Below are 23,480 nucleotides of genomic sequence, written 5' to 3'. Positions count from 1 at the left end.
GAAAATGAGGCAGACAGACTCCATCTCACTAGGCTAAATCTGCTTTATTGGAACAGCGAGGGGCCTCAACATTTCCGAGAGATGAAGGCTGAGGAACTGTGTAAACACATGCACACATACTTGAGCAGCTACCAGGAAGTTACAGCTATTTTCTGTGGCTTGACTGGCATCAGAGTAGGTTGTTTTTGGTACTGGGGCATATGTTTGTCAGGCTGGGGCTAGTCTCTGATTTATGGCTAGGAGCTATTGCCCTGTATACCCTGACTCAGTTTCTCATAACCTTAGGCATAATCAACCCTACCACTGAGCTGCATACCCAGCCCCGCTTTTAGTTTGGATTTTGTGATAGTCTCCCTAGGTTGCCCAAGCTGAACTCACTCTGTAGTTCTGACTGACCTGGATCCTGAACTTCTGGTTTAGCCTTCCAAGTAGCTGGAATTATAGGTTTGTGCCTAGAATATAAGCATAGCTTTTTTCTACCTCTTGGAGATTTATTTACTTATTTATTTAGACAAGGTTTCTTCTGTGTGACCCTGGCCCTCTTGAAACTTGCTCTACGGGCCAGGCTTCCTTTGAACTCAGAGATCTGCCTGCTTCTGCTTCCCTTGTGCTGGGATTAAAGGTGTGTGTGTGTGTGTGCGTGTGTGTGTGTGTGTGTGTGTGTGTGTGTGTGCATGTGCGCACAGGCGCGCAGGTGTGGAGGTCAAAGGACAATTTTCGTAGGTCAGTGCTTGCCTTCCAACTTGTAGGATCTGGGATCAAACTCAGGACTCAGATTACCAGGCTTATTATGAGCACCTGTGTCTACTGATCCTTCTTTCTGCATTCTCCTCCTGCATGAGCCTCCTCTTGTAGTCCATGGCTTTTCTCAAAGTTGCCGTGTAGCCAAGAGGTTCAAGGATGGCCCTAAACTTCTAGTTCTGGCTCGTAATGTATACACGCATTAAATAAATTCATGTAAACGTGAGTGAAACCGTTATAAAAAATAAACTATCAGACAGGAGACAAAGAGGGGGTAAACGTGCTAAGGAAGTGGGGGAAGGGCAAAAAGAGTCTTGTGAAGCATGAAGTGAAAGTAGCCCAGCCTGTATGGCAGTTACAGGAAAGGGTAGGAGGAGAGAGGGAGTGGGAGGTGGGGAGGCAGGAAACCTACTAAACACACTTTGTTTGCTTTGTGAAACCCGATCTGAGGTATCCACTCAAGCTCTAGTTTAAGTCAATAGAAAGTCTCTATTAGCTGGCTGGCGACTGCATTGGATGTTTGGGATCCCAGTGTTGATGCCTCAAGCCTTCCCCAGGGTGAGTTTTGTAAATGAATTATTTATTCTAGCTCCTTCTCCTCTGTGGTCTCTCTCTCTTGAGGTCCTGCCTTCCTCTCTCACCTGCCCAATCACAGACTCTAGCCTTTTATTATCCAGTAGCTTCAGATTGGGGAGCAAGAGTTATACAGCGAAGGCTATACAACTCTTAGGTATACAAGGGGATGCACTTGTCTGGGTGGCAACCAGATCTTGGGGTTGAGGATTTGTACACATAGGTTAGCATTTATACACATGGCAACAGACCAACCCTCAACAGCTTCTAAGCACAAAAACCATATCCTAAGCTGATGTTCTTCAGTTATCAAGAATAGTTAGCCAGGATCGGTGCTACAGAAACCTGAGAGCAAGGCTAGTACATTTAGAGACTTTCCCAAAGCTATATGGACTTTGATGGGTTGGCTCTTCATTTTTATTTTGCAGGTGGTGCTGTCTACGCTTTCAGTTTTATGACCCAAATGGTACTTCCATCATGAAGTCAGCTGTACTAAGGTCTGGAGGCCTAGTTACACGATGAAATACCTTGAATGGTAACTCAAAAAAAAAAAAAAAAAAAAAAAAAATTAAAACCTCACATGGTCTCAAAGGGAAATCTAGGAAAGGCAGAAGTTAGAGGTTAGAGGATAAAGGATAGAGGTTAGAGTATAGAGGTTAGAGGATAAAGGATGTAGGTTAGAGGATAGAGGTTAAAGGTTAGAGGTTAGAGGTTAGAGGATAGAGGTTAAAGGTTAGAGGTTAGAGGTTAGAGGATAGAAGATAACTGTAAGGAGAAAGAAATAGAGACGGTTGCTCAGGGGGTGCAGAGTTTCTGTCTGGGGTGATGGAACAACTTATAAAGAGTGTTGAAAACTCAGTCAACCACAGGTCATTTCTGTGGCTCATGTCTTGGTCTTTAGGCTAAAATCAAGAATAATTTATGCTACTTAATTATGCTTTGTAAAGTAGCCTCACTGTATTTCAGATTTGTCCTTCTAAATGTTACAATCATGGAATACATAATTACACCTGGCAAAGGTCACACAGCTAGAGAGACAGAAGTCAGACTGAGTCTTGGGTCCATTCAGGCCAATGAGAGTAAAACCTCCCCAGTGTTGATTTCCTACCACGGTTAAGTGATGCTGAGATTGTGTGACCCAGAGTGGCTCTGAGAGGCCAGAGGCTACCAGACACATCACGCTTTATCAGGGTGAAGCTTCCTCTGAACGGATCAATGAGAACCATCGTCCAAGAGCATCAGTGATGAGTGTTGGAGAAGACAGAAGAACTGGCCTGAAAATAGAAAATAAGTTCAGATTAAAACTTCTGGGTGCCTGGACAGAAGAAGCAACCACAAAAACGGGAAAGACAGTAACAGTCTGTATGCCAGACGGCAACTTGAAGCTAACTTGCATCCATGGCCTTTGGCCTTCTCTTCGGCTGCTGAGAGTTGATCATAGACAGATACAGATTCCTTGCCTGTCTGTGGAGGACAATCTCATGCAATCTCAGTCACATGATTTTTCCCCAGGCCTGGCCTCAGGGTCCTAGTCAGCTCCCCAAACCTCTTGTGTCACTGGTCAGGTCAGAGATTTGATTCCATCCCCAATGTGCTGAAACCCTGCCTTCCAGAATTGTCTGTGTCTGTCTTTCGTTGCTAAAAGCACATTGCAGACTGGGTAGGCTACACGGAAAACAGCTCTATCTCAGTTTGTAGTTCTGGTTCGAGGCCAAATGACCTCATTCAGTATTAACTTTCTTGCTGGCAAAATAGCAAAGGAGAGCATTATGTGGCCAAAGACAAGAGACATTTATTGTTTGTTTAGGATTTTTGAGTCAGGTTCTTTCTTTTTCTTTTTTCACTGATTTTATTGGATATATTTTATTTACATTTCAAATGTTATCTCCTTACCTGGATTCTCCCCCACATCCCCTATCCCATCACCCCTCCCCCAGCTTCTATGAGGGTGTTCACCCACCCACCCACCCATGAGGCAGGTCCTTATTCAGTCTGGACTGTCCTAAAACTCACTATTTATCCAATGTCACTTTGAACTTTCTGCTTCCACTCTCCAAGTGCTGCGACTACAGGAGCAGACCACTGTGCCTGGCTGAGGCTAGAGACATCAGTGTGGATCTCCACTGCTCTGTTCTTCATATAAATCCACCAGAATTAAATAACAGACGCTCTACCCTCCAAGAATCCCCCAAATGCCTTGTCTTTGTGAATAGTGCTTGGACTAACCACATTCAGATCATCAGCCTATTGTGGGACACTTTTTGGACATCTTTGACTGTAATTGAGGCGAGATAAGCTCATTGGGTAGAGCGCTAATGCCATCTAACTGGGTCCATAGCAAAGGAAATGCTAGGTAAAGACAGACGTTCTGCTGCGCACCAGGTGAAGACAGAGGTAGACATTTGGTTCCTGCCAACCAAGGCCTGCTAGAGGTGAAGGAAGCAAGGAGGGTCTTTTAGATCACTTAGACACCTTGGTCCCTGGCTACCAAGCTTTAGAGACAATAAAATTGTATTGTTTGTTTGGTTGTTTTTGTTTTGTTTGAGAGAGGGTTTCTTGGCGGAGCCCTGGCTGTCCTGAAACTCCTTTTGTAGATCAGGCAGGCCTCAAACTAAGAGATCTACCTGCCTCTGCCTCCTGAGTGCTGGGATCAAAGGAATGAGCCACTGCCACCTGGCTGAGAGAATACATTTATGTTGTTTTATGACATTTAGTTATAGCCTTGGGGAGTATATAGGTGCCTGCATATTCTCTTAACCTTTCCACCCTCCACTGGCCAAGACCCAGCGAACCCCGGGTTTATACCTCTCCTTTCAGAATGTTTTATTCCTGCTGTCTTCATCTCTCTCATAGGTCTTCCAAATTTGGCTTTAATGACACATCTGCAGTAAAGTCTAGACTTGGGCCTTCTGGTTGCCTACCAGAGCAACAAATCAGATGCATCTTTGGTAGCGCTCATCATGTGTGTAGTCGAATACTTACTTAGATAGTTATGTGATGCCTATTTGTCCCGCTTGGTTGGTGATGCCTATTCGAGGCCTGGCATAACAGATTCACCAGCAGACCTGCTCATGAATAGCATTGTCTCTAGGATGATGCGCTGCATGCGACGAATGGATAAAAGATGGGCAGCCTGGCAGAGTGCCGCACATCTGTAATCCTGACTCTGGGAGCTAGGGGCAGGAGGAACAGGTGTTCAAGGTCATCCTTGGCTACATGTTGAGTTTGAAGACAGCCTGGGCTATATTCGATCCTATCTCAAAACAAAACAAAAGTAGACCTGTGCAGGAACTCCTGGCAGGATGTTTAAAGGACCAGGCAGTGGGAGCTTGCCCATCAGCAGCTTTATCTCTCTTGCTCATTGCACAGGGACTTCTGCTGGGATCAGTACAAGTCAACCTATAGACCACAATTCACTGCTTCAATCAGTGCAAGTCAACCTGTAGACCACAATCCATTCACTGTGCCCTGCTGACTTCTCTCTCCTCAGTCTCCCCTGTTCCCTACATCCGACTGCCAGGTACATCTTATTGCTCCTAAGGGACCTGGCTTAGACCCTTCTGTAGTATGCCTGCCCTGCATTGCCCAGAACAGTGGATGAGTGTATGGAACCGAGCAAGTCGAAAAGCAGTGCCCAGATGAAAGAGGTATCAAGAGGTTTTCTTCTAACTAGATATTAAAAACAAAAAAAGCAACTAAAATATGTCACTCGTTAACTTACTTATTTAGAGTCCATGATGTGTTCCCTGTGTGTGCCTGTACCGCCTGCATGCCTGGTACTGGAAGGAACCAGAAGCATCCGAGCCCCTGAAGATGGAGTTAGAGATGGTTGTGAACAGCTACGTAGGTGCTGGGAAGCAAACTTAAGTGTTCTGGAAGGGTAGCAAAGGCTCTTAACCTCTGATCCATCTTTCCATCCCCTCCTTTCTGAATACCTGGTTATTGCTCACCACACAGACCAGGCTTTCCTGAAACTCAGCCCACTCCTCCTACCTCAGCCTCCCCAATGCTGGGATTACGGGTATGTGCCCTCACACCTGTCCTTCTCTTTGACTGTATACTGTATGCATCATACAAATAATTTTCATTGCATGTAGTGAAGGAAGGGAAAACTATAAAAGTCACCCAGATTCCTACTGCAAGGAGTCATCCTCTTTCATACTGTCAACTACCCAGTTAGTCCTTTATGTGAGGCAACTGTGAGGAAGAGAAAGTGTAGGGAGTTCCCCTGCAGTTTAAGAAAATTGTTTTTTAAAATCTAGAGATTTTCCAGGAAACCAGAATATTCCTTGGAGTTAAGGGGCGCCTCTGAATGTTGATATTTTCCTGTCTCTGCTTGTGATATAGGGAGGGTTCAGGTTCTTGCCTGGAAGGGATGAACTGCTTCTGTCCTCCCAGTGCCAGGGAAACTACAGGAACCGTGCCCCTCCCCCTCCCCCAGTCCCCCCACCCCCATGTTCCATCTGCTGCTAAAACAAGGCATGGAGCCAACTGGCCTCTGAGCAATTCTGGGTAAAGTTACTGTATCTCTCTGGGCTCAGATCACCCTCACATAAAAGCACGAAAAAGCTGGGCTGGTGGCTAGCAGGGAAGAGATGCTTGTGGCTAAGCCTAAGGATCCGTATTGGATTCCTGGTACCCACAGGGAGAAAGGGGAGAATGACTCTAATCAGTTGTCCGCTGCCTTCCGCCAACAAAACATAAACAACTGTACTTGTAAAAACAAACACAAAAAAATCAGGAGAGAATTTGAGCCTCCTCCCTAGGAGCGCTGGGAGAACTAAACTGAGAGAAACAGAATTCAGTGTTAGACGCCTTTGGCCATCTGCACCTGTTCCAGTATCCTCCCACTCAGCCATTCTGAGCTTGCTAGATTAGAGGCGTGGTCATTTCCCCCAAAGAGCGCCCCTCCTCTTATACGAAATTCTTTGCTCAGAGCCCGCGATTTCAGGAAGTAGAGTGTGCTATTAATTCTTAGTCTCTCCTGTCCAACCCTCCCCTCCTGATGTCAGGAGATCGATAGTAGAGGGAGGCATCCGGAAATCCTGTGGGGACCTGTCGCTTTTGGGCCTTGGGTGGAGTCCTGAAGGGTGTCCACTGAAGTGTGTTACATCTCGGGACCTTTAGAGGAGTTCGGAGTGCTGGGCTGTGGCTGCTGGTGAGTGACTTTCTGAACACCCTGAGCTTGGGGGGTCAGGAAAGGGCAATGGGGAGGTGGGGGGCGGATATCTCAAGCTTGCTCCCACTTCTATACTCAGATCTAGTGTATCGAGGCTGGCAGGGTGGAGTGGGGGCGCTTTGGCAGGAAACATGCTTCTTCCCAAAGCACCGAAAAAAAAAAACTGTGGTCTGGCAAGGGGGCCAGTGCTGTGGTTTTACTGAGGAAGCTGCAGTTGTTTTTAACATTATTTTCAGTCTGCCCGTTGAGAGGACACTTGCCAGTAGCTACTGAACGGCTTTTCATTGTCTCTCCTGTTCCAGCAACACCTCAGTCTAGGAAGCAAAAGGTAGGATTAGAAATGGGGCAGTATTGTCCTGGTACTCCATGGTGGGAGAAACCCTGGGCTGGGAGGTCAGCATAGAACACTCTAAGATCTAGATCCTGGATTGTCAGTTTCTTCCCTCTTCATCACACCAGTGAACTCAGTGGGGGCTCACATGTATGCTCTCTGTTTACTATAAACCTCTCCTAGACAGGTGCTGTAGGATGCTATGTGCCCAGGACATCTCCTAGAGGTGTACCTAAGAGCAGCCCGTGGGACTAGCTGTGCAACAAGGGATGGGAAACCCAGGACCCCAGTCCCTGAAGGACAGGAGAGACTCAGGAGCCTAGCCTTGGATTTCTCGATGCCCACAGATGCCGTACTCCAACCTGCATCCATCCATCCCACGGCCCAGAGGTCACCGCTCCAAGCAGGCAGCCTTGGTCTTGCTGGTGGTCAGCCTGATGATCCTTTGGATGACAGGGGATTCGCCAGATCACACTCTGCATTACCTAGTACTTCACCTAGCCTCGCAGCAGCTTGGACTACTGTTGAAAGAGCTCTGTTGTCTGGCTGAAGAGCTGGGCCATGTGCAGTCCAGGTAACCCTCTGCTGTCTCTATGGAGATTGGATACACAGCAAGTATCATACACTTGACTCTTAACCTTGGCCTTCCCTGAACATGATCAATGAGCTGGCCTGGGATCTGAGGCTAGGCTTTCCCCTGCAGGTACCAGGGCAGCTACTGGAAGGCTGCACGCGCCTGCCTGGGTTGTCCCATCCACTGTATGACCCTGTTCCTACTGTCGTCTTATTTTTACTACCGCCTCCAAGATACTGCTGACCTGCACCTTAATCGGATACTTGGCTTTCTGGGCCTCTCAAAGTCTCTAAGCATACTCCTGGGCCTTCAGGTATGACACAGAAGAAGTGGATGGTATGGTAGATGGGACTATGGCTAGTGTTAATGTGTCTGAGCCCAGTGCTAAGACTGAGACTAATTTAAAGGTTGGAGATCTGGGTATGGAGCTATGGAGACTTGGAATGATGGATTTAATAGCAGTGGTGTGAGCAAGCAGGCAGCAGGTTGGGGAAGTTTCCTGCAAGAGAAGGGCTTTGGAGGTCCCCCCCTTGAAAGTCCCTGACCCTTCTTCTGTTTTCTACAGAGGTTGGCCCCAGCAGAAATCTCTGCGGTCTGTGAAAAAAAGAACTTCAATGTTGCCCACGGACTGGCCTGGTCATACTACATTGGGTACCTGCGGCTGATCTTGCCAGGTAGGCCACACAGCTTTTGCTATACTTTTTTTTTTCTTGCTATACTCTGCAAAGTATTTCCATGTCCACCATATAATTAAATTGCTAAAATATCCCTGTCTGTGTGAAGGGTGTTACGGGGTTTTAGTGTTGTCTTTGAGACAGGAGCTCTTAAGCCCAGAGTGCATTAAATGGCCCTATTTATTTGAGGATGACCTTGAATTTCTGATCATCTTTCATCTACCTCCTATGTCCTAGGATTACAGGTGTGAGCCACTATGCTTGTCTTTTATTATTGTTGGTTTGTGGTTAATTAATTTGCTGTCTTGAGGACTGACTCTGGGACCTTACACAGACTCAATAAGCACTCTGATACCTGAGCTGCCTTATTAGTTCAGAGACAGCACTATTATATAACATCATGTGAAGAGCTTGTCATCTTTTCCCAAGACTCATCTATGAATGCTTGCCTTTGTCTCCTCTCCCTTCAGTTTTGTTTTAAAAAAAGAATTATATTTATTTTATGTATATGAGTACACTGTAGCTGTTCAGACACACCAGAAGGGGGCATCGGATCCCATTACAGATGGTTGTGAGCCACCATGTGGTTGCTGGGATTTGAACACAGGACCTCTGGAAGAGCAGTCAGTGTTTTTAACTGCTGAACCATCTGTCCAACCCGCCCTTTAGTGTTTATTTTGTGTTGTATGAGTGTGGGTCTGTGCACAGAGTCAGTTCTCTCTTTCCACCTTTTTGAGGCAGGGTCGTTCTTATTTCTGCTGCTTCATAGCCACTTCCCCTGTCATGGCCTCGGCCCTCTGGATTGGAATGCTGGGATTTTGATGCACTTCACTGCATTCGGGCCTTTTATGTGGGTTCAGGGATCAGTGTCAGCTTTTGCAGTACTTTTATTTGCTGACCCATCTCCCCAGCCTGGCTATCCTATCTTTCTTAAAGATGTATCTAGGGCTAGAAAGATGGCTTAGTGGTTCAGAGCACTGACTGCTCTTCCACAGGTCCTGAGTTCAAATCCCAGCAACCACATGGTGGCTCACAATCATCTGTAATGAGATCTGATGCCCTCTTCTGGTGTGTCTGAAGTCGGTTACAGCTTACTCACATATAATAAATGAATAACTCTTAAAAAAAAAAAAGAGAGAGATGTATCTAGTTGTTACTGATGCCAGTGAGTATGGCCCTGTGTGAATTGTATGCTGTGTGCCTGTCTTCGAACTCCTAATTCTCCACCTGCCTTTGTTTTCTAAAATGTAGGATTACGGTGTTTGTCACTGCATTCCCTCTATGATTCTCTTCTGTTTCATTAGTTTTTTGAATCAGAAACTCAATTTGAGCAGTCCTGGCTGGCCTGGAACGCGTATACAAGCCAGACTGTCCTTGAGTTCGTGATCCTTCAGACTGGAGTCGTAGAACCTGCCATCACACCTGACTTTTCATGACTTTCCATGAATACTTTTTAAAAACTTTGCTTATATAGGTGTTTTTGCAAGCACGCATGTCTGTGCTTCATGTGACTGCCTAGTGCCTGCACAGGCTGGAAAAAGGCTTTGGAACTGGAATAACAGATGATTAGCCACCATGAAGCCAGGTCCTCTGAAAAAGCAGCAGGTGCTCTCAACTGCTGAGCCATCGCCCCAATGAGTGCTTTCGAAACTTATTTATTTATTTATGATTTTTTTTCAGACATGGAGTCTCTGTGTAGCCTTGACTGTCTTGGAACTCTGAATGTCACATTGGCCTCAGACTTACAGAGACCTGCCTGCCTCTGCCTCCTTAGTCCTGGGACTAAAGGCTTGAGCCACCACTACCTGGCTTGAAAAATGTTATTACATTCTAGATCCCTCTAGTGTGTCCTTTCTCTTTAAACTTGTATACTGTATAAAATTACTGAGCTGAAGAGATTGCTCAGTGGTTAAGAGCACTGACTGCTCTTCCAGAGGTCCTGAATCTAAAAGTCCACATAGTGGCTCACAACCATCTGTAATGAGATCTGATGCTCTCTTCTGGTGTGTCTGAAGTACAGCTACAGTGTACTTATATGTAATAAATAAATACATTAAAATTAATTAATTAAAATATTATCATTAATATTTTATCTTAATCTTATTTTCTTAGATTTATATTATTTATTATTTTCTCTTATTAAAATTTATTTTTATGGATATGGCGTTTAGACTGCATGCTTATCTGAGCTTGCATGTGCCTAGTAACCATGGAAGCCAGAAGAAGGCATCAAATCCTTGGAACTAGAGTTATAGATGGGTGGCCACCATATAGTTGCTGGAAATCGAATCAAGGTCCTCTGAAAGAGCAGCTAGTGCTCTTAACCACTAAGCCATTTCTTCAGCTCCCACTCATTTTTGAGACAGGGTCTCATTATGTAACCCTAACTCATCTAGAACTCTCTATGTAGATCTGGCTGACTTCAAACTCAAGAGAACCACTTGTTTCTGTCTCTCAAGTGCTGCAACTAAAAGCATGTGCCACCAAAGACTTATTTTTTCTTTATGTGTATGCATGTGTGTCTGTAGATGTGTGCACTTGAGTACAGGAGACCATAGAGGCCAAAAGAAGATGTCAGATCCCCTGCAGCTGGAGCTGGTAGTCGTGAGCCATCCAATACTGCTTCTGGGAACAGAACTCAGTTCCTCTGGAAGAGCAGCAGGTGTTCTATCTGCCCAGCCCCCATCATTCATAATGTTAGATATGAAAATTGTGGCTTTGAGAGAGAAGCAACTTAACTAGTCATGAGTAAGTGAGAAGAGTAGGTGGGTTTGGAATCCAGGGCTGCCCAGAGCCAGCACACTTGGCCACTCTACTGGGGAGCTCATGTGTCTGCTCCTTGAATTTAAATACCAGGCTGTGGCTCTCCTGAATCTCTTGGACTCCTGGAAGGCTTTAGAGCTAGGTGTCTGATCCTGTCTAACAGAGAATGAGAATCCCACTAACCAAGGCTCTGCCAGTCTCTCAGGGCCCAGACTACTGTGTTAGGGACCGACACAAAAATTCAGTGACTAGGAATGATGGCCCACACTTGGGTGGCAGAGGAAGGCAGATCTCCATGTGTTCATGGTCAGCTTTGTCTAATAGAAGGAATTCCAGGACAGCTAGGGCTACACACACACACACACACACACACACACACACACACACACACACACAAAGGGATGGAAAGAAACGATTCTTGAATAGTCTCTCCTTCTCCAAAATCTCCTTCCTATACAATGAGAGAAATCAGTCCCCCCAAGTCTCTTGCGGCCGCCACACACTGAGGAGGCTAATGGGCTGGGTGTCAGTTCTAGATTGAGTGGGAGACAAAGTAATGAGGTGAATTCTTGGAACTTCCTCCTGCAGGGCTCCAGGCTCGGATCCGAATGTTCAATCAGCTACATAACAACATGCTCTCCGGTGCAGGGAGCCGAAGGCTGTATATCCTCTTCCCGTTGGACTGTGGGGTGCCTGATGATCTCAGTGTGGCTGACCCCAACATTCGATTCCAAGATATGTTGCCCCAGCAAAGCATAGACCGTGCTGGCATCAAGAACCGGATTTATTCCAACAGTGTCTATGAGCTTCTGGAGAATGGGCAGCCAGTAAGTGTACAGCTTGGCTGGGGGAAAAGGCCCATCTCCCAAGAATCCTGGCTCCGTAGCCACACGCTGACAGGAATTCATGTCTTCTCTGATCCTCTCTGCACAGCTGGTCTGCAAGACATGGCAAGATTCAGTTTTGAATGACACTGAGACATTTGTGGAGCAGAAGCCATGCTATGTAAACCATAGGCCACCTCATCAAACCTTACCACTAACCTGTGAGACAGGCGTGATCCCTATTCTACAATGGGGGAAAAGCAAGGCTCGGGAACATGAGAATGAAGGCTATGATAGCATTTGAGGAATTTGGTGTGGGTGTGAAGAGCCCCAGGCAGAGCAGAATCCTAGAGCCTCCCCAAGACACCATTTCCAGTTAGAACGCCATGTTCCAGGATCATGGGAGAAAGAAGTGTGAAGGGTTTAACCCAGCCCAGGCCTAAAGTTAGGAGGCCGGCATCAGAGGCCCCAGCAAGGCAGTCTCATCCCAGGACTCTCTGTCTGCAGACTGAGGGAGTAGGCCCAACGCCTATGACCTCAGGACCCACAACTCACTTGTCAGGGTTGTGGCTCAGTCTAACCTTTTTCTCACCTCCCTCAGGCGGGTGCCTGTATCCTGGAGTACGCCACCCCCTTGCAGACCTTGTTTGCCATGTCACAAGATGGCAAAGCTGGCTTCAGTCGGGAGGATCGGCTTGAGCAGGCCAAACTATTCTGCCGGACACTTGAGGAAATCCTGGCAGATGTCCCTGAGTCTCGAAACAACTGCCGGCTCATTGTCTACCAAGGTAAGAGAGTAATACAGCTGGAGGGCAGGAATCAGGAATCTGGGCATCTCACAGAGGTGCCAGCGAACAAGGAAGCAGCCTTTTCTTCACTTTCCTAAGTGGTCAGAGGGGTTAAGCCCTGCCCTTTTCTCCACTGGAAGATACCTTCCTGTCATCCGAATGTGGCCAGTCTTGATTCTGCGGCTCCTTGGCTGTGTGACCTTAGGCAGGTCTTTGCCCTTTTCTGAACATCATCTCAAAAGCAGGAGGGTGGGCTTCCATGACCTTGATAGCTATTTCTATATCTGGGATTCCCCTCAGAGACTATGTGGTGGGTGAGAAGAGGGAAAGGAGGCTGGAGGATCATCCCAGCAGCTCCTAAGGGTGCATGCATCCTGTTGACTCCCACCCTACACCCCTGTTCCAGAGCCTGAAGAGGGAAACAGTTTCTCACTGTCTCAGGAGGTGCTTCGGCACATTCGTCAGGAAGAAAAGGAGGAGGTTACTATGTGTGACCCCACAACCTGGATGGCACCTCGTTCCTCCGTACTGTCCCAAGAACCTAGACTCCTCATCAGTGGTGTGGAGCAGCCGCTCCCACTCCGCACTGACCTCATCTAAGGCATGGGACAGCCTTGCCTGGGCTATGATGATCCTTCAGCCTCCTGACTGCATCTTCCTTCAACGGCTGGGGGCCTCATAGAGACTTCACATCTCCAGATGAGTTTCACATTCACAGGCAAGCCATTTTACCTCTCTGGGACTCAGCCTGTCCCACTATGGAAGAAGGTTATAATGCATTCCCTGTCCACTCAGGGTTTTTGTGAAAACTATACATGTAGAAGTTTGGTGTCGGGTCTGGAGAGATAGATGGCTCATTGGTTAAGAGCACTCACTGACTGCTCTTCCAGAGGTCCTGAGTTCAATTCCTAGCAACCACGTGGTGGCTCACAACTGTCTGTAATGGGGATCCAGTACCCTCTTCTTGTGTGTCTGAAGACAATGACAGTGTACTTATATAGAGTAAATAAATAAAATCTTTAGAAAACGTTGGTGTCGGTGCCTGGTAAAGTTGAGAGATAGGCCAAGTATTTTTCATGGATGCTCCAGGCATTCTCTGCATTGTGTTGACCTGTGTGGATGGTACCAGCAGACGTCTGACCCTCCAGCTTCTGGTCATGTGTGATGAAGAGGAACATTTGTTCTGTTAGCTGTATGCAGCCACAGTGGGCTGCCATCTCAGTAACCATGTCTACTCTCAGGTCTCTAGAATGGCCTCTTCCCCTTCCCCCAGCACTGGCATTTGTGTGACACTGGAGCACCTACTGGTCTGTGATCTCTTCACATCATGTCCCTTGTACATGGTCTCCTGAAGACACTCCTACATTACCCATTCGTGCACATGTCTTTTTCTGCTAGTATGTGATAGCCATGAGACACTGGAATGCATCACCCCTGACAGCCATGTCTGAGTGCATATCCTGTACTCTTCATCCTGCTATAAGGCAGGAGCCAATGGGTGCCATTTCAATCCAGACAGAGCCCACCATTCACACTCAGGGCACACCCTACCTTTGCTTTCAGTGTCCCTGCCTCCGGTGGCAGGCTGAAGGATCAGGAGTCAGGGTTGAGTGGAGCTAGCATGCAGAAGCCATAAGTGGTATATAGCTGTGCCCAGGGAAGGGACCATTCAAAGTAGCAGGGATCACTAAACAAATGCTCCCAAACAAGAGATCTGTGAAAGGACCAGGGAGGAGGAGTATGTGAGGAGACAGGCTGTTCCTTGGGAACGTCAGTCACCAAGCCTACCTTATGCCATTGTAACAATATTGTGGTGGCATTGTCACTCCCTCTGAGAGGGTAGACAATCCTTTCTATCAGCTTTACCCAGAGTTGAAAGGTGTCCTCCCTCTACCTCTGTTTTCATTATAAGGGCTCAGTATTTCACTTTGAACTTTCCCTTGTTTTATGTGTGTGTGTTTTCTCCAGTACTGAGAATCCAGTTCATGGTCTTGTTCACATAGGCAAACACGACCACTGAGCTCTGCTCTCAGCTTGTATAATGTATTTCTGAATACAGTGTCACTGTAGGGGGCCGTTCTGATGCTAAGGTCCTGTTTCCCAATTGGTTCTTGATCTGTTAGTTAAGAAAGCCATGGGCTAGAGCTGGAGAGATAGTTCAGAGGTTAAGAGCACTGGCTGCTCTTTCTAGAGGTCCTGAGTTCAATTCCCAGCAACCATATAGTAGCTCACAAACATCTGTCTTGGGATCTGATTCCCTCTTCTGGTGTGTCTTAAGATACCTACAGTGTACTACTCATAAATAAAATAAATAAATCTTTAAGAATAAAGAAAAAAAAACTATTGGTTCCAGGTCCCTGGAGGAGAATAGGTGCATCATGCTTTGGAGAGAGAAAAGTTAAGAACCATGTGAGATGTCAAAGTGGAATGACCACACAGGCCGCTCCTATAAGTGGGTGGTCAGGAGAGTTTAGCAACTGAAGTTTAGGGTAGGTGAGAGAGGCAGAGGTAAGACATTGGTAAGGACTTGTGCTTTTCCAGGCAGGAGATAATAGCACCCAGTAATTGTGCCAAGAAGGCAAGTTGAAAATGAACAACTGTGTGTCTTTTATCCGAGGATTCAAGGGAAGCTGGGTGGGGGCTGGTAGCAAGGCTGATACCGGAGCAAAGGAGGGAAGAGCAAAACTACACACAATATGTCACTTTGGAGAAATCACACACACACACACACACACACACACATGTATGTCAGAGGAAGCCAGTCACTTGAAGGACAGCAGAGCCATGGAAATCAAGTGTGGGGCAGTCTTCTCTCTGTCACAGCCATCTTGCTCCAACATGGAGGAGCTTCTATGAAACCCAATACTCCTTGACCCAGCACCCGCCTAGAGTAAGGGGCCTCCCCAGGCTGATTGTGTCAGCCCACCCATCCCCAGGATGGTTCCTAGGCTGTGCAGCTGGTGAAATCAGGCTCAAATCCTGATTTTGTTGTTTAGTACCTGTGCCCACCATGGTGTCTTAATTAGCCTCATTTGCCCAAGTGTGAAGTGGGGATTGGGTGGTACTCTGCCAAGGCTGTGAGGAAGGATGGGGCTGACAGGTCCAGCGTCCAGCACATAGGCAAACAGCTGACTGCTAAGAGGCAGCGTCAAGTAATTCCAGCTGACACCTCTGTGGTTTTGGCTTTTGAGACAGGGTTTCTCTGTGTAGCCCTGGCTGTCCTGGAGCCTACTGTGTAGACCAGGCTGGTCTTGAACTCATAGAGATCTGCCTACCTCTGCCTCCCAAATCCTGGGATTAAAAACACACCATGATTGCCTGGCTTGTCGCTTCCTCTTAAGCAGTTACAAACAGGTGGGTTCACTCTCTGTACATATTGTTACCCTATTCTGTGGGACGCCAAGGCCTTAAGGATGACTTATCCTTAGATGTTCCCCAGCAAACACACAATTTTTTTTTAAGAAAAAGTCTCATTATGTAGCCCAGGCTAGACTAGAACTCACTACATAAAACCAATTGGATTTGAACTCAGAGATACATTTGCCTCTGCCTCTTGAGTGCTGGGGTTAAAGGTATGCATCAGCATATCCAACCCTCCCTGTTTTCTTCCTTCCTTTTTTTCCTTTTTGTAGCTTTTTATTGATTCTTTGTGAGTATCACACCTTGTAGCCCAGCCCACGCATCTCTGTCACCTTGTATTTACCCTCTGCCCTTGCAACCTCCTCCCCAAAATAATAAACACTCAAACAAGCAAAAATAAACGAAACAAAGCATAGAAAACAGCTCGTTGTGGATGCTGTAGTGTGTCACAGTGTGTCCCGAAATACACCTCTCCGTCCACACATCTTCACTTGTGAATATTTGTGGCAATGAGTCATTCGTCTGTTTTGAGATTTCTGGCTTCTGGGACACCACCAATATTGGATCCTCACTGGGACCCCTCCCGATTATCCTGTTGTCGTCCTGTGTCATGGAGACACTACAGCTTTGGAACATCGGGACTGGCCTTTCCATGTGTCCCAACAGTTCACAGATGATGTAGCTATAGCGGCCCTGCATCTGGGTCTGGGTGGAAGCTGAGCTGGTCACCCTGCCAGCTCTTCCTTACTCAGACCACCAGGGTGAGCTCTCTAGCACCGCTCTGTCTCGGCCACCCAACGCTGCCCTCGGCCGGAAGCAGGGTCAGCTCTTCCGCTCTCACGCACTCCCTAGCGCAGGCTCACCCGCACCCAAGCTGCCAGGGTCCTCCGATGTGCTGCCCAGTCTAGTCGCAGGGCCCACTCTCCCAAGCGTTCATCCTCGGACCGGCTCCCCTGTGTTGTCCAAGAGAGGTGCAGGGCTTGCTCTTCGGAGTGGTACTGCCAGTGAGGGGCCTGGAATAATTCTTCCCCTTTCATGACGGTGGGGGGATGGGGGGTGGGGGAGGTGGGGGACAGCTGCCCGGACTAATGCAGGTGGGGAGGGGAAAGAAAGAGCATCACCAGTTGCCCTCTCCACCTCACAGCAGATGCGGAGCCAGCTCTCCCAAGATCATGCCCTTGGGGCCCGGTTCATCTGCCCCCACTCTATCAAGTTCAACTCTGTTGTGAGGTGCAGGGCCTGCTTTTCCTATTCTTTTCACAACTTACAGCCAGCATTCTTAACAGCCATAGGTGGCTAGTGGCAAGGGAGGCCCCCCTTTTCTTACCAAACAGGTACCATGTACTGACCCTCAAACTTGCAGTGTCATTGAGGATAATCCTCAACTTCTGATTTTCCTGCCTCTGTCTCTCAAGTGCTAAGATTAAAAGACAGTACCAATGTGCTGTTTATAGTACCACCGTATAAATAGTTTGTAGGTTTCCTTACTGCATATGAATGAGGTTCTGAGGTACCAGAGAAAGGGGTGAGTTTCTAGAGAGCCCCAGGGAGGCCCAGCTCTGTTCTCCTGGCCCTGGCCTGCATTTTCCGACCACAGGCTGAAACTATGCTACTTCCCTACTGGGATGGTCCCCCTTCTTCCCCAAACAAGCTCCAAAACATTCCATTTCTTTTCCTGTTTTCCCACTAGCTGGAAAGTTCTGGATCTGGGAGTTAGTTTGTACTAAGTATTAGGCTTCTTTCAGCAGACTCCCCCCACCCCCCACAGAAAATACGAGGTAATTAGAGTTTCCAAATTCCCCCCACCACATCTTAGGATGGCAAGACAGGGTTGGGGGACATTCAGAGCTCATCATGGAAGTAGAAATGGAGGTTAGGGAGTCCAGGGACTTTGGAGGTTATGAACAAGGCCTAGTAGCCAAAGGTGCTCTCCAAAGGCAGAAAGGCAGTAAGTAGAGTTGCCTCCTTTTCCAAGCAGATACCCCAGGCCTTAGCTCTCCCTGGACCAGCAGTGTGTGAATGGAGGGCCTTCACTGTAGATATTCCTGATCAGGGATGGGATCTTCTCTTTACTTCAGGAGGGATGGAGATCAGATGTGCAAGAAGGGACTGGCACTCTGAGAAGGTTCTGGAGGTCCCTGGGGGACACCTAGTAAGGGTGGCCCTGGCACCACGTCCCTAGGCACGATCCTCGGGTGGCTTTTCTTGTTAAATTCCAGGATGGCTCCAGATGAGTCCAGAGGCAGTCTGTAGCTCTCTCTGACACCCTGGCTCCAGTTCATTCTCCAGTGCAGTTTCCTGTTCTGAGACCAGCTAAGTCCAAATCACCTTCCTACAGATATGTGACTTCATCAGTGCTGGGCCTGTGTCCATCTAGTGCAGGGCCAGAGTGAGGAATAGGAAGTCCCTGCTGGCTTTCTCTGTGACTGTCCTGTAGGCTTAGCAGCCGCCAGTGGATGAGATAAATGCCGTTCTCTTGCTTTAGGGCTGGTGGCTCTGTGAGGAGAGTGACATGGCCCTGGTGCAGCATAGGCCCAAAGTGAACCGCCAGCACGATGCAGATCGCTAGCAGGACAAAGGCTGCAATGATGGCAGCAAGCAGTGGCAGCCCGTCGCCACCTCGAGGGGGCATATTTGGGAGCTGCCTTTGAGGCTCCTGATCCAAGGAAGCATTCACAAGTGAAGGTTGAGGATAGTAGCCATCCTGAGGGGGAAAGGAGAGATGGAGAAAGTTGATGTGGGTATGAACATACAAAGAAAATCTAAAGGAGAGGGAGGGATCTGAGAGACAGAAATGGGGCAGGGGAGAAAGAGAGGAAGATTCAACACACTCATGGAAATGAACTGAAAGACAGAGAGAGACACTGGGAGCTGTGGGGGTGGGAGGAAGGGTGATTAAAAACAGACAGAAATGAAGATGGAGACACTCACAGAAATACAAACCAACTCCCTGGAAGATAAGGAGCTAAAAAATCACTCAGGAAGGGCAAAGGGGGGAGCTTTATTATGGTCTGAAAGGAAACAGTTTGTCCCCAGGGTCTTTTCTCATCGCTCCTCCTTCCCAGGTCTCCAGCAAGAGTCACACATAGGTCCTGTGTTCTACTGGAAATCTGAGTGTCTCTGGGCTGCTGTCCCACATGCTAGGTAGTGGGCAGCAAGCAATAGCTGCTCTGAAGTGTTCTGGAAAAGGGGGTCATTGTCTGGTCTCAGAGGTCCCCCTACTCTAAGTCATTGGAAAGCAGAAAGATGGTGCCTTGGAAAGGTTTAGGAAGAGGGACATGAACCCCAGAAATCTGGTATAAAGTGGTATATATGCTGAGCACTGGATTTGGCCCACTCTATGGAAGGGAGCTAGAATCAAGAGAAGCTAAAAAGGCTAATTGTTTTCTTAGTCATTATGTGCCTAGAGCCCATGCAGAGCTGAGCAGGTGTGTGGGTGAGCAGGGGTTGTCATAGGACTCCCGGCTGGGGCGAGAGGGCAACTCTGGGTGTACAAAGAGAGAAAGAAGCTTAGTTTGGGAAAGGTATGGAGCCCCCACAGTGAGTCAGAAAGGGGTAAGCAAAGAGTCTACCTGGTGCATTGTTCAGAGCTGGCGCAGAATTCTCTTGGGACTGGATACCAGCAAAAGAAGAGAGCTCACTGCCCTAGTTCAGTCCCTACCCGGAGCTGCCACGTCTGTGGGGTTCCTGGGCACACACCCTCTGCACACACCCTCACTGTTCTTTCCTGAGCTTGTAGTTCCGGGAACATCTAGGCTACTCTGGGCCAGCCTTCCACTCTGAGAGCACCTTGATCTTCCAGGCATTTCCTTTCATAACTCCTGCTGCTGAGGAGCCCACGTTGCCCTGCCCACTTCCTCTCTGGGCAGACTGTAGACACCTACCCCCTCCCTAGGACTTGCTCACTCTCCTATTCCCTCCCATTTCCTGAAGCTAAGGTCCTTTGCTCTTGTTATATGTAATAGCTCAAGCACTACAGAGTGCAGATCACATGATCTACAGAATATATTGAATATAATAGTTCTAAATCTCTGTAGCCCAATAGCTCTGTCCATCCATTTTTGCCTTACCACATTTATTTCTAAAATATTAAGAACTAAATTAGTTTTCTAAATCCGTTCTTATTTAAAATTTTAAAAATGTGATTTTTCATTGCATAAGTGTGTACATGTATAGGTATGATGTGTGTGTGGGCACTGTATCAAGGGAGTGGACAACTTTGTGGAGTTGGTTCTTTCTATATGTTAATTCTGAGGATCAAACTCAGGTCCCCAGGCTTGTATGGTACAGTAAGTACCTTTATTTATCATCGTCATTATGATTATTGTTATTATTATTATTATTATTAACAGGATTTATCTATGTAGCTCTGGCTGTACTGGAACTCACTCTGTAGACCAAGCTGGCCTCAAACTCATAAAGATCCACCTGCCTCAGCCTCCCTAGTGCTGGGATTAAAGGCCTGAGCCACCACCACCCACACAGCCATCTATTTTTATTTTATTTATTTATTTTTAAGATTTATTTATTATTACATATAAGTACACTGTAGCTGTCTTCAGACACACCAGAAGAGGGCATCAAATCTCATTACAGATGGTTGTGAGCCACCATGTGATTTCTGGGACTTGAACTCAGGACCTCTGAGAGAGCAGTCAGTGCTCTTAACCACTGAGCCATCTCTCCAGCCCAGTTATTTTTATTTTATTTATTTTTACATAATGCATCCTGCAGAGTTTCATTTTATTTAGATGTATTTATTTTTATGCATATAAATATTCACCTGCATGTATGCCTGTGAACTATATGCATGTCTGGCACCTAAGAAGATCTTGGAGCATCAGGTCCCAGAACTGAAGTTGTGGTGGTTGTGAGCCACCACATGGGTGCTGGGAGTGGAACCTGCATCCTCAACTCTAAACCACTGGTTCCTCTCTCCAGTCACTATTGTTTGTTTTTGTTTTTTCAGACAGGGCTTCTCTGTGTAGGCTGTCTCTGAACTTGCTCCATAGACCAAGCTGGTGTTGAACTCACAGATATCCACCTGCTTCTCCCTTCCAAGTGCTGGCATTAAAGGCATGTTCCACCACCCCCTGGCTCCAGCACCTATTTTTAGTTGACACATAGTCATTGTATATACATATGGAACACAGTGTGGCTGTCCCCTCCCTCTCCTTTGAGATAGGGTCATACTGCATAGATCTGGCTGACCTGGAACTCATGGTCCTCCAGCCTCTGCCTCCACAGTGCTGAGATTATAGGTACAGACCACCATGTCCAGCCAGTGTCATGTTTTAATGCATTGTGCAGATGTATAAACATCAGCCGAGGGTAGCTGGTCTATCTGTCACTTCAAGCCTCTTTGTTTGTCTCAAGAGTGGAGAGGTGGAAGCAGTTGGGGTAGGTGGGTGCTTTTCTTGTATAAGTCACACAAAACCTGCTAGACAAATCCTAAAAAGTATTCTTCACTTCACTGTAAAGATTCGTCCTTTCTCCATGCTGAGAACAAGGACCTGAATGTTACCGGTAAAGTAGAAATCCCTGGCTGACAAGATGGCTCGTCTGGTAAAGGCACTTGCTGCAAAATGCTAACCTGAGTTAGGTCTCCAGGATCTATACGGTGGAAGGAAAGACTCATACCAATTATCCTCTAAGACAGACAGACAGACATCACTCGAGCGTGTACACACTCACACACACATACACACACACACACACACACACACACACTATGTGTGTAGAATACACCCCTTCTTAGTCTATACCCATAATAAATAAGTTTAAAAATATTCAATATATATATGAAATCCTCACTTCCTTACCTCATCTATAGAACTCTGATTTATACCCCTATGCAAGGTATTGTTTTTTCTCTTGGTTGATTGGCTTTGGAATTTTTGTTTTGTTTTGTTTGGGGGGGTTATTTCTGTTTTTGTTTTGAGACAGGGTTTCTCTGTGTAGCCCTAACTCTAGCTGTCCTGGAACTTGCTCTGTAGATCAGGCTGGCCTTGAACTCAAAAATCACACTGCCTCTGCCTCCCAAGTGCTTGAAATACAGGCGTGTATCACTACACCTGACTCCACTTTGGGTTCTTCAATTTGTTTTTGAGATTTGGTCTCATGTAAATTAGGTTGGTCTTGAACTCAGTATGTAGCTAAAAATGACCTTATGCACCCAATCTACCTGCTCCCAACTTCTGAGTGTAGGATGGTAGGCATACACCACCTGACCAGTTATTTGTGTTTTCTTTAAGAGGGTCTCATTATGTAGCTTGAGGTGAATCTCAAGCTCGATAGTATCCTGCCTCAGTTTCACGAGTATTGTAATTACAGGTTTGCACTACGTTTCCTGGCCTATCTTTCCCAAGATAATTTTTGGTCTTAATTAGTTGTCTATAAGCAGCCATTCCTCATCCTGCCTTGGATGTACACTGGCCTCTTTATTCATGTGGAGACTGGTGGGCTCCCACAAGACCCCCTCACCTACTGACTTGAAAAAAATAAGTATTAATAGCTTTTTGGCTTCTTGTCTCTTAGCTAAGCTGCCCGTACCCTGTCACCTCCACGGACTTCAAGGCTATTAACCTGATCCTCGAATCACCAGAGGCCTCTTGCTGGTGGCCATGGAGTCTCCTATTGATCATTCCCCACACAATTGAAGCTTCTGGTGACCTACTGCCTCCCACTCTGGTCCTCTTGGCTCTTACCCTCTTCCCCAAGTTAATGGTTTCGAGGACTTTCTGGAACCAAAATATGGCCTCAGGCCTCTCCATTACTTTCCCATTGTCCTCACTCAACATTACACCTGCTATTTAAGCCTTAGTCACTCATCTGGTCTCACTAGTTTCGGTGTCACCTCTTACTGAAATGTGTTCTTCTGCTCCTGAGACTGGAATAGCTCCCTTTCCCCCTTAAGCCCTATACAAGTGCATTTTTTAACTTGTTACTAACATTTGTTTTTCTTTGTGTGTGTACATGTTCATGTGTGTGGGTGTGGGCGTGCTGGGACATGGCATGTGTGTGGACACAGAGGACAACCTCAGGTGTCCATTTCACTTCCTGCTTTATTGGAGGACATCTCCATGGTTGGCTGCTGCATATACCAGGCTTGCTGGTTGGAAGTTTCTAGGGATGTTCCTGTCTCTGCCTCCCAGCTCACTAGGAGCACTAGGATTATAGCATCACACCCAGCTTTATATAGGTCCTGAGGCTTCAAACCCAGGTCCCCATGAAGGTATCTCCCAGTCTACCTGTTCTTAACATTGTAAAAGGTTAGGAACAACAAAAAAGAAAGGGAGTTTGAACCTATCCTGGGCTACAAGGTCTGTCTCACAATCACCATCAAATAAAATGAACAAATCCACAACTGTAGATAAAGTAACAATGATAATTAGAAAAGAGGTCACAAATTTGAGGAGTGGGGACACAGATGAGGCAATTGGGGGGGGGGGGGAGGAAGAGATGGGAATGTTGGAAACAGCTCAAACTTATGTATGAAATTCTCAAAAACAAACAAGCAAACAAACCAAAACCCAGGGTTTTGAGAGATGCTCAGCAGTTAAATGTACTTGCTGCTCTTTCAAAGGATCCGTGTTCGATTCCCAGAAGCTACATGCCAGCTAGCCTCTGATGCCCTCTTCTGGCCTGTGAGTGCATTGCATGCATGTGGTAAA

The 23,480-nt window shown here is 46.9% G+C and overlaps 2 protein-coding genes across 3 annotated transcripts; one reads left to right on the top strand and one right to left on the bottom strand.

The window, feature by feature from the left end:
• The first annotated feature begins 6,377 nt into the window (after positions 1-6,377).
• On the top strand, positions 6,378-13,230 carry STING1 (stimulator of interferon response cGAMP interactor 1). Of its 2 annotated transcripts, XM_080920416.1 has the most exons (8): positions 6,378-6,472; positions 6,796-6,821; positions 7,172-7,398; positions 7,528-7,711; positions 7,964-8,072; positions 11,424-11,662; positions 12,261-12,447; positions 12,854-13,230. In XM_080920416.1, exons 3-8 carry the CDS (start codon positions 7,172-7,174, stop codon positions 13,045-13,047), a joined length of 1,140 nt encoding a protein of 379 aa, XP_080776542.1. In that variant the 5' UTR covers positions 6,378-6,472; positions 6,796-6,821; the 3' UTR covers positions 13,048-13,230. The 2 variants fall into 2 exon arrangements, with proteins under 2 accessions (XP_080776542.1, XP_080776541.1); XM_080920415.1 differs by lacking the exon at positions 6,378-6,472 and having other exon boundaries at positions 6,745-6,821.
• Positions 13,231-18,139: 4,909 nt separating this feature from the next.
• Positions 18,140-22,607, bottom strand: SMIM33 (small integral membrane protein 33; the record flags this gene model as incomplete). Its single annotated transcript, XM_080920531.1, has 2 exons — positions 18,140-18,511; positions 22,515-22,607. The coding sequence occupies 2 exons, from the start codon at positions 22,605-22,607 to the stop codon at positions 18,140-18,142; spliced, it is 465 nt and encodes a 154-aa protein (XP_080776657.1).
• Positions 22,608-23,480: the final 873 nt, after the last annotated feature.

The sequence above is a fragment of the Micromys minutus genome (genome assembly GCF_963924665.1).
Source record: "Micromys minutus genome assembly, chromosome: 8".
NCBI classification, from domain to species: Eukaryota; Metazoa; Chordata; class Mammalia; order Rodentia; family Muridae; genus Micromys; species Micromys minutus.
The sequence above is the reverse complement of the archived record's forward strand: the minus strand, read 5'-3'. Positions and strand labels throughout refer to the sequence as shown.

What these genes read in the sequence shown, in the direction of transcription:
- STING1 (XM_080920416.1), top strand. Translation starts at nt 7,172, where the DNA reads ATGCCGTACTCCAACCTGCATCCATCCATCCCACGGCCCAGAGGTCAC. An exon ending in CTGGGCCATGTGCAGTCCAG is followed by an intron (nt 7,399 to 7,527) that starts GTAACCCTCTGC and finishes TTTCCCCTGCAG; the next exon opens with GTACCAGGGCAGCTACTGGA. An exon ending in CCGGCTCATTGTCTACCAAG is followed by an intron (nt 12,448 to 12,853) that starts GTAAGAGAGTAA and finishes CCCCTGTTCCAG; the next exon opens with AGCCTGAAGAGGGAAACAGT.